This window comes from Hyla sarda, chromosome 2 (assembly GCF_029499605.1).
Source record: "Hyla sarda isolate aHylSar1 chromosome 2, aHylSar1.hap1, whole genome shotgun sequence".
Lineage (NCBI taxonomy): Eukaryota > Metazoa > Chordata > Amphibia > Anura > Hylidae > Hyla > Hyla sarda.
The window spans coordinates 50,450,705-50,460,533 of record NC_079190.1 but is presented as its reverse complement, the minus strand read 5'-3'; the positions used below and the strand labels follow the sequence as shown (position 1 = coordinate 50,460,533).

The following is a 9,829-nucleotide window of genomic DNA, read 5'->3' as shown; positions in this document are numbered from 1 at the left end:
CTTGGGTGTAATATGTTGTGGATATTTGTAAAATATTGCCCCCTTTGTCAGATTACATTTTGATTCATTTTAAAAGTATTTAATGCATTTATCTAATCTCTCTACAATGTAGGTGGATCGCTCAATTAATCAATTAATGCTTGTATGTCCTCTAAGATTTTTTTTTTTTCAAAAAGGTCTATGTGGGAACTATGTTTTTAATCTGTATTTGTGCACTTTTTGGTATACACCCATTCACCTGTGTCATCTGAGGGGAGAAGTTTAATACCTCCCATTGCACGGGTGAGGATTTTAGTCTGATGAAACATCGGCTGTCACTACAGCTCCGCTAATGACGTACTGTTGCAATCACAAGGGGTCCGGCTGCTGGGTCCCCCCACAATCTCCTGTACTGAGCCCTGGCTTTCCATCAAGTGGCGACCCCTGCACGAAGTGGCGGCCAAAACGCCCCCTCTATATATCTCTTTGGGAGAGCTGATCAGCTATCTTCGGCGTTAGCTATGTTCGGGGGTCGTGACACTCCGCTCCAGAGGAGAGGGCCCCTTACAGGAGACTGTGGGGGCTCCCAGCGGCCAGACCTCCCGTGATACTTCTCCTTAATTGGAATCTACATCCACCCTCTGTCAGTTTCTAAGGTGCCCCTGGTATCCTCAACTACCCACACTGGGCCTTTCTAGGCTGGTGTATTACAACAAAAGCCCATTGAACTGGCAGGCTGATGTTGGGGGGGGGGGGGGGGGGGGCAGTTTAATGAGGCCCCCAGCTATTTCTATTATCAGAAAGGACAGTACTGTGACCCAATCCAATATAACCTTTCAACATATCTGTGCAACATGTCAAAAGTTTATGCAAATGACAGTACGTTATATAAACAGTCATGTAGAACGCATATTAACTAAGATATTCATTTACAGGGTTCCATGTGCAACCCCATCAATGATAGACTACATTAGACAAATAAGATGAAATAACTACCTGAGGATCACGCTATTTCACTTCTCTGCTCCAGCTTTGAGAAGACCAGAACCTTTTATACTTAATAGTAACTGTAAGTAACCCTATATGCTCATTTTAAGGTATTATATTTTAGATTTTGCTATTTTGACAAGGGTTTTTATTTTATGTACAGTTTGATGTAAAATGAAATGAGTTTTAAAAATACAAATAAATACAATTTTAGCAAACATTATTAGACACCAAAAAGATAGATTTATGTCAGATATATGGGTCCAGTGCCCAAGGTGCTGTGGAAAAATAATCTCTTTCTGTGGCAAGGGACCACTATCCCTGTCATCTACCATGTAGGCTGCCAGCCTCTTACAGCCAGCAGTCTACACAGAATGCTGTATTCCCATACACTGGGCAACATGATACCAGGACCTCATCACTGGAGCAATACTGTAGTCTGTGGCCAGAAGAGACGAAGTGCAGCACGAGAGTTGATAATAATAATGATAAATAAGCATAGTATTACTAATGGCTATGCTTGCTTATTGGGCACTTTAGGGGGGCAATACATATATATGACTATAACTAATATCTTGTGGGGCAGTACATATATATATATATATATGTATATATATTTCTTTTGGCCATTACTGGTGGCCATCTGGAGGGAATATACAGGGTTTTTTTTGTGATTATCTGTGATTATTTTGTGTCAGTATGTTTATGCAGCACTTTTTATATTGATGAACACAATTTAATGCATGAGACAGGGTTACTAGCTATTTTGTGCTTATTATTTTGGGACATTGGGAGGGAGCCCTATCTCGGCCATAGATAGATAGATAAATGTAATATTTATACCTATGATTGATAGGTGTCCCTTAGCTGAAGGACAGGGGTCCTGTGAATTGTGACTTAGCTTTTACAGGCACAAGAGTGAGAAGATAGGGAATGATAACCGCACTTGTCTATCCAATAATCCATAGCCTTCTAATCCATAGTCTTCTAATAGGTGGGTATCTCTGAGGCTAGACCCCATCTATCAATCCTTATGGCATATCCGACACATATGCCATAAATATACGAAAAATACTTTGGGGGAGATTTATGAAAGGATTTAGACTGGTTTTTCCTGTCTAAATTTGTCGCACAGAAAGTCGCAGTTTAAATATGTGTGACTTTTTTTTGCGACTTTTGCTTTAGAGGATTTTTAGAACATGATGCATTCTAGTCTATTTTAGATGGAAAAATGCATTGGTGCTGAATTTATCAATAACGACTTTTCAGCGACAAATCACATCCGCTGAAAGTACGCCGAAATGTCAGACCATGCTGGAGCAGGTTTAAATACAGTCTAAAGCATAGATCCCGAAGTCCGTGCGCAGAATTTATTAAGAGCCGTGGGACTTATGATAAATTAGGCCCACAATAGACCTTCCTAACCCTCTGTAGTTTGGTCTACATTGATGCGGGAAATAGACAGCTTTGATAAATCTCCCCTATAGGTTAGAATAATCCATTTGTCCTCAACCCACTAAACCACTTAATCTCAGCTGAAAAGGAGAATTATATAAGTGAGAATTATATTTAGTACTGTTTGTGTGGTTAAATGGGTTTTCCGGGCAAAAACATCTTATCCCCTATGGAAAGGATAGGGGATTAGATGTCTGATCGCGGGGGGCCCGCCACTGGGACCCCCCACGATCTCCCTGCAACAGCCCGCATTCTATGCGTAGCTGCATCTGTAGTTTTGGAAACCACCAAGCTTCCGAGATGGGGACGTGACGTCACGCCACTCCCCCTCCATTCATGTATATGGGATGGGGCGTTGCAGCCGTTACGCCCCCTCCCATAGAAATAAATGGAGGGGGCGTGGCATGACGTCACGTCCCCGTCTCGGAAGCTTGGCGGTTTCCAAAACTACAGACGCAGCTACACATAGAATGCGGGCTGTTGCAGGGAGATCGCGGGGGGTCCCAGCGGCAGGCCCCCCAGGATCAGACATCTTATCCCCTATCCTTTTGATAGGGGATAAGATGTTTTTGCCTGGAATACCCCTTTAAGCCCCTTTGTCCTACTCATACTAACTTATGTTCTCTCTTCTTAGATGACAGGGGTTGTAATACCTGTCGCAATCCTTGTGGTCATAAACTGTGTTTTAGGGAATAGTGAAGTGACCACCAAACATAATGAATGTAACACAGGAGTCCCAGGTATTCCAGGAACCCCAGGCCTGAATGGTCAGCATGGACCTCCAGGAAGAGATGGCAAAAATGGGGAACCAGGACTAAAGGGTGACCCAGGTACAGTATGATTCCCTAAGAGGACAGAGAAGATTTACAAAAAGAAAAAAAAAAAACATCTAATAAAGTAACAAAATATTTAAAGTCCATAAATATAGACAAAGTATTTACACCTTTTCACTTTTATCATAATTTTTTATGTTACGGCCTTGTGATAAAATAAGCCCCCCCAATCTATCTCCACTCAATACCCCATAATGACAAAGGGAAAAACTGAATGTCTGAAAATTTTGCACATTTATAAAAAATAAAAAAAAGGCATAATTACAATTTTGCACAGATATAAGTATTCAGACCTACACATACAAAGAGGTGAAATCACCGGCTTTGCTAGATACATATACAGCTATATATTCATCCGGTAGTACGGACACATACACGTCCTCTAATACGGTACATCTATTTAGCACATAAAGTCTATGGCCATCAGGAATATCACAGGAGATAGAGTGGAGGAGTTCTCAGACGCTGGCCACGGTCCGTATCACGCCCTCCGGCGCTTCATCAGGCCACACGAAGTGCCTGACGAAGCGCCGGAGGGCGTGATACGGACCGTGGCCAGCGTCTGAGAACTCCTCCACTCTATCTCCTGCAATATTCCTGATGGACCGAGGATAACCGGTGCCGGAATTTCTGGTACGGCGACTGACTCTGGGTGAGTGCACTCTGAATTCTTTGGATGTAGCATAAGTATTCAGACCCTTTGCTATGACAATTGCATATTGCATAAAATGACAGCTAATAAATTTTCGCTGATTGATAGACTTGGAATAAACAGGATATATATGCATTTTATAGTGGAGTGAACACATATTCCATTGAAAAAGATGCCTAAAAATATTTCACTTTTTACATGGACATAAGTATTCAGACCCTTTGCTATGATACCTAAAATTTAGCTCTGACTCCTCGATTTCTCTTAATCATCTCTGAGAATTTTCTTCACCTTGATTGTGGTAAATACTGCTGATTGGACAGAATTTAGAAAGACACAGCCCTGTCTATATAAGGCCTAACAGCTGACAATGCATATCAGAGCAAAAACCAAGCCATGAGAGGGTAAAGAACTGCCTGTAGAGCTCAGAGACAGGATTGTGTAGAGGCACCAATCTAGAGAAGGTATACAAATATCTGCTGCTGAAAGTCTCCAAGATCACAGGGGCCTCCATAATTCTTTAATAGAGGGAGTGTGGAACAACCAGAAATCTTCCTAGTGCTGGCCACCCTACCAAACTAGGTAATCAGGAAAGGCTATTGGTAAGAGAGGAGATCAGGAACCCAGTAGTCACTCTGTCTTCCATAGAGTTTCAAAGATCCTGTGTGCAGATGGTAGAAACTTCTATAGGGTCAAGCATCAATGCAGAACTCCACCAATCTGGGCTTTATGGCACAGTGGCCAGAAAGAAACCTCTATATGTAAAAGACACATAGAAAGATCACTTAATGTTTTGAGGGGGAAAAAAAAGCTTATAAAAGACTATCAGACTGTGAGAAACAAGATTCTCCCGTCTCTGATGAAACAAACAACAAACCTTTTGGCCTCAATTCTAAGAGTCATGTCTGGAGGAAACCGGGCTCTGCTCATCACCTACCCAATACCATCCCTACAATGAAGCATGGTGGTGAAAGCATTATGCTTTTGGGTGTTTTTTTTAGTGGTTGGGCCAGGGAGAGTGGTCAGGGTTGAGGGAAAGCTGAATGGAGCAAAGTACAGAGATATTCTTAATGAAAACCTGATCCAAAGTATTCTAGACTTTAGACTTGGCCAAAGGTTCACCTTTCAACAATAATGATCCTAAGCAAAGGGGTCCAGCCAGAGCCCTGACATTGAACCCAGTTGAACATCTCTGAAGAAAACAGAAAACAGCTTCCAGCGACAATCCCTATCCAACCTGACAGAGCTTTAAAGGATCTGCTTAAAAATAATGGCAGAAAATCCGCAAATCCAGGTGTGTAAATCTTGTGGTCTCACACCTGACTGGAGGCTGTAATCATTGCCAACGGGACTTCAACTTAGTCCTGAGTAAAGGGTCTGAATACTTATGTCACTGGAATATTTTAGTTTTTCCTTTCTTCAGTAGATTATCAAATATTTCTAACATTCTGATATTAAGTGCAGAATCATGTGGGAAAATGTTAAAAATTAAAGGGTATAAATACTTTTCGAATACATTGCATATTCATATAAAATTGTAATATGGACATTACTTAATAGAATGCTTCAAACTGCAAAATATAGCTTATTGTTTTCCTTATTGCTTTTTTCCTAGGAGAACCAGGTGAAAAAGGTCCACATGGTCCTCCAGGTAAAATCGGTCCTCAAGGATTTTCCGGGTCTCAAGGACTTGCTGGTCCTCCAGGTCCACCAGGCTTACCAGGGTCATCATTATCAAGGGAAACCTATGCATTTCATGTTGGGTTGGCATCTTCCTTTCCATCTACCGATGGCCCGATTAAATTTGAGAAAGTTTTTTACAATGAGCAAAGTATTTACAACACAGGAAATGGAAAGTTCATAGCTCCAGTAGATGGTCTTTATTTCTTCACTTACCAAGTAACAGTCTATAATAAAAATGTACATCTTACCCTAAGGCATGATGGTAAGGTTGTGCAGTATATGTATCATGTGTTTGCCCCCAGTACTCAACAAGCCTCTGGGGCCTCCATTCTAGCTTTAAAACAGCAGGAGGAGGTTTGGCTGCAGGTTGTAGGAAGCAACAATGGTCTTTATGCTGATAGTGATGATGACTCCACATTCTCAGGATTCCTGATTTCATTGATCTGAAACTTTTGAGGCTATGAAATGTCTACAACATCAGTATAGTAATACACTTTTAGAACTTGTACTACACAATGGAAAATGTAATGCAAATCAAAGCTATCTATTAGTTCTTGCAGCCTATACAATGATTGCTTGTCAATAAATCTGCACTTCTGGCACAGAACTGTATTCTATTTGACCCTTTTTGATTGTCAGATCCCACAAAAAAAAAATATGTTACTCAATACCTAATCCTGACCATGTACATCTAATTTTTATGCCTCTATCACCTTTATTTATTATTAAAAAAAATACCTCTTTTTTTTTTTTTTTTTTTTTTTTTAGCTCACAGAGTTAGAAATCCTCTCAGGAGAAGGGGTCATGTCCCTCCCTTGTGGTGGTGGGAGGTGATTGGTGGGTCTGCTCATGCAGCCTTGTCTATTAGTCATCTCTTGTCCATGACTAATGGCTAATGGACAAGCCTGATGCTGCTGCAGAACTGGTTAGTGTCCCACTAGGTATGGGGACCCCTAGTGGTGGGATTTTCAGGAGCATTTTCCTTTATTAAATATTCAAAATACTTTAAACAACAACATTACAAAAGGTCTTTCATTTTCATCAGTAACAACATAAAAAAAAGGTTTTGGATCTGACAGGGCCCATTTAAGATAAGTCATGATTTTGTTTAGCATTTATTTATTTATTTCTATGACGTATTAAGCTACATTTAACCCATTTAGGACTCAGCCAATTTTCACCTTAAAGGGGTATTCCAGGAATTTAGCTACAGGGGCTGTAAATTTAGTATAGTTCCTAATATAGTGTCTGTACCTGTGTTTGACGGTTTTCTCGCAATTCTTCTGTGATTTTCACCCCAATATTTATTTTTAACAGCATACAAAATGACTATTTTCTCCGATTTTTCCCAGGTTGCAATGTTGCAGAGACCTGACTCACTAGTCAGCTGATGACAGGGAGTCTGTCTGCTTCAAGGGGTGGAGGGATCGCTTGGTGGGAGAGAGATCAATCTGCAACTAATGCAGCAGCTGTAGGCACCCTGATTGAAAACCACAGGTCTTTTGAATTGATGCAGCTCATCTATGTTTCAATGGGTGGGGTGGCTGATGTGTGGGAGGGATTTATGAAATGGAATTATGAGATTTGTAGTCAAAAAAAGAAAAAACTCAATCAGTTCAAAAAAAGCTAGCCACAGTGTTATGGTAATCTCACAACATGGCCATTTAGTCCCAAGACAAGCACAGATCCTTCCTAAGAATGTCCATTACTGTCTGGCAGGTACGTACTAAAATCACCTTATGGTGGATAACCCCTTTAAGGACTCAAAACAATCTTCGTTTTTGCACTTTTGTTTTTTCTTCCTCATCTTCTAAAAATCATGACGCGGTCAATTTTGCACCTACAGACCCATATAAGGGCTTGTTTTTTGTGTCACCAATTGTACTTTGTAATGACAATACTTATTTTATAACAGTATCTGCGGTGAAACAAAAAAAAATATTTGTGGGGTGAAATGAAAAAAAAAAAACATTTTTTAACACTTAACATGGTTAAACATATCTATAGTGGGAAAACAAGTGCATGGGGCCTTGAGGACACTGAAGGAGGCTGCCTGACAGGACAGCAGGAGCATGGGGTAACACATCCCATACTGGTTCACCACAAACTCCCCCTCTTAATTAAAGTCATCCTCGACGCCCAGTCCTGAAGACAGAGGAATGAAGTGGTCACTGAGGCCTAGTGACAGTTCCTGGGGCATTTATTCACAATGGGGGAGATTTATCAAAACCTGTGCAGAGGAAAATTTGCCCAGTTGCCCATAGCAACCAATCAGATCGCTTCTTTCATTTCTAACGAGGCCTCTGCAAAATAAAAGAAGCGAGCTGATTGGTTGCTATGGGCAACTGGGCATCTTTTCTTCTGCACAAGTTTTGATAAATCTCCCCCAATATCCTTCTCAGGTCTGGATCACGAAACAAGATAAGGATGAGTCCATGTGGCATGGTGAATGTCCATACATGCTCTTTAAACATATGGGGTTAATTTTGACTTTGTAACTGCTTTCTGAAGACACTCAAGACAACAATACACATAGATTCACGGATTGGGCTGCCGGAGGCTATCTACCCAATGCCTTGGCTACTGGGGCTCCTCGGTTCTCAACTCTACTCCCCAGAACTCAATATAAGTTGTCTATATATATAAAACTCAATGTGTGCATGTATGTATGTATGTTTGTGTGTATGTTACAGCATCACGTCCAAACGGCTAAAGATATTAACATGAAACTTGTCACACATGTTACTTATATGTCAACAACAAACATAGGATAGGTGATTTAACCCTTACTCACCCCCATTTGCCAGGGGCGGGGTTTATGTTTAAAGTCCCATACAAGTCAATGGTAAATATATGTTACTGCATAACTTCCAAACGGCTGAAGATATTTTGATAATACTTGGTCACATGTTACTTATATATCCACTTAAAATTTAGGATATTTAATTTAACCCTTAACTACCCCCATTTGTGAGGGTCGGGGTTTTTGTTTAACCCCTTCCCGCTATTGGACGTATGCATACGTCCAGGCGAATTACACGTTCGCGCAAATGGACGTATGCATACGTCCAAGCGATCTCCTGCTCTGCCGCGGGCAGCGCAGGAGATCGCGGGTGGGACTCAGCTGTCAATCACAGCCGGAGTCCCACCGCAGCTGCCGGGTCCCGGCAGCATTAACCCCATAGATGCCGTGATCAGTTCTGATCACGGCATCTATGGTGTTTGCAGGGGGAGCGCTCTCCCCCTGCCCATCAACGGCGGCGCCGCGATAAAATAAGGGGGATCGGGGGTGTCCAAGACACCCTCGATCCCCCTTGAAGAGATAGGAGTGAGGTGGCAGGGTTGCCACCCCTCCTATCCCTGCTATTGATCGGCGGAGCGGCCGACCAATAGCAGACTGGGGGCGGGGGGGGGTTAAAGTTTGGTTCCCCCCGCTATGCCCACCCATCGGTGTCCGGGCACAGCGGGGGGGAACCGTGTAGCAGTGGCGGTGGCGACAGCGGCGGTCACTTACCCGGCGGAGGCTGTGATCACGGCGGCGGTGGAGGTGAGTATGACGCCGCGTGTCCGGGAGTCTGTTGCCTAGCAACATCTGCAGGGCGACAGTTTAGAGAGTGGTCTCTAAACTGTCGCCCTCCAGATGTTGCAAAACTACAACTCCCACCATGCCTTGACAGCTGTTTGCTGTCTTAGCATGCTGAGATTTGTAGTTTTGCAACATCTGGAGGGCCACAGTTTAGAGACCACTGTCAGTGATCTCCAGCCTGAACCTCTCTAAATCTTGCAAAACTACAACTCCCAGCATTCAGGAACAGCAAATGGCTGTCTCGGCATGCTGGGAGTTGTACTTGCGTGCCTCCAGCTGTTGCATAACTACATCTCCCAGCATTCCCTTTGGCAATCAGTACATGCTGAGAGTTGTAGTTCTGCAACAGCTGGAGGCACACTGGTTGGGAAATACCGAGTTAGGTAATAGGTTCTATTACCTAACTCAGTATTTTCCAACCAGTGTGCCTCCAGCTGTTGTAAAACTACAACTCCCAGCATGCACGTTCTGTCAGTGCATGCTGGAAGTTGTAGTTTTGCCCCCCCCCCCCCCTCCCATGTGAATGTACAGGTTACATTCACACTGGCGGTGGATTACAGTGAATTCCCTGCTTCAAGTTTGAGCTGCAGCAGCCGCAGCTCAAACTCCTAGCGGGAGACTCAGTGTAATCCGCCGTCAGTGTGAATGTAACCT

At 42.6% G+C, this 9,829-nt stretch overlaps 1 protein-coding gene across 1 annotated transcript; it reads left to right on the top strand.

Annotated features, from left to right (window-relative positions):
* The first annotated feature begins 933 nt into the window (after positions 1-933).
* Positions 934-6,226, top strand: LOC130358469 (complement C1q and tumor necrosis factor-related protein 9A-like). The gene is made up of 3 exons (XM_056561767.1): positions 934-1,048; positions 3,056-3,251; positions 5,522-6,226. Exons 2-3 carry the CDS (start codon positions 3,056-3,058, stop codon positions 6,034-6,036), a joined length of 711 nt encoding a protein of 236 aa, XP_056417742.1. The 5' UTR covers positions 934-1,048; the 3' UTR covers positions 6,037-6,226.
* The last annotated feature ends 3,603 nt before the right edge of the window (positions 6,227-9,829 follow it).

Excerpts from the sequence above, each read along its gene's own strand:
- LOC130358469 (XM_056561767.1), top strand. The coding sequence starts at position 3,056 with ATGACAGGGGTTGTAATACCTGTCGCAATCCTTGTGGTCATAAACTGT. Across the intron at positions 3,252-5,521 it reads AGGACTAAAGGGTGACCCAG|GAGAACCAGGTGAAAAAGGT; the intron begins GTACAGTATGAT and ends CTTTTTTCCTAG.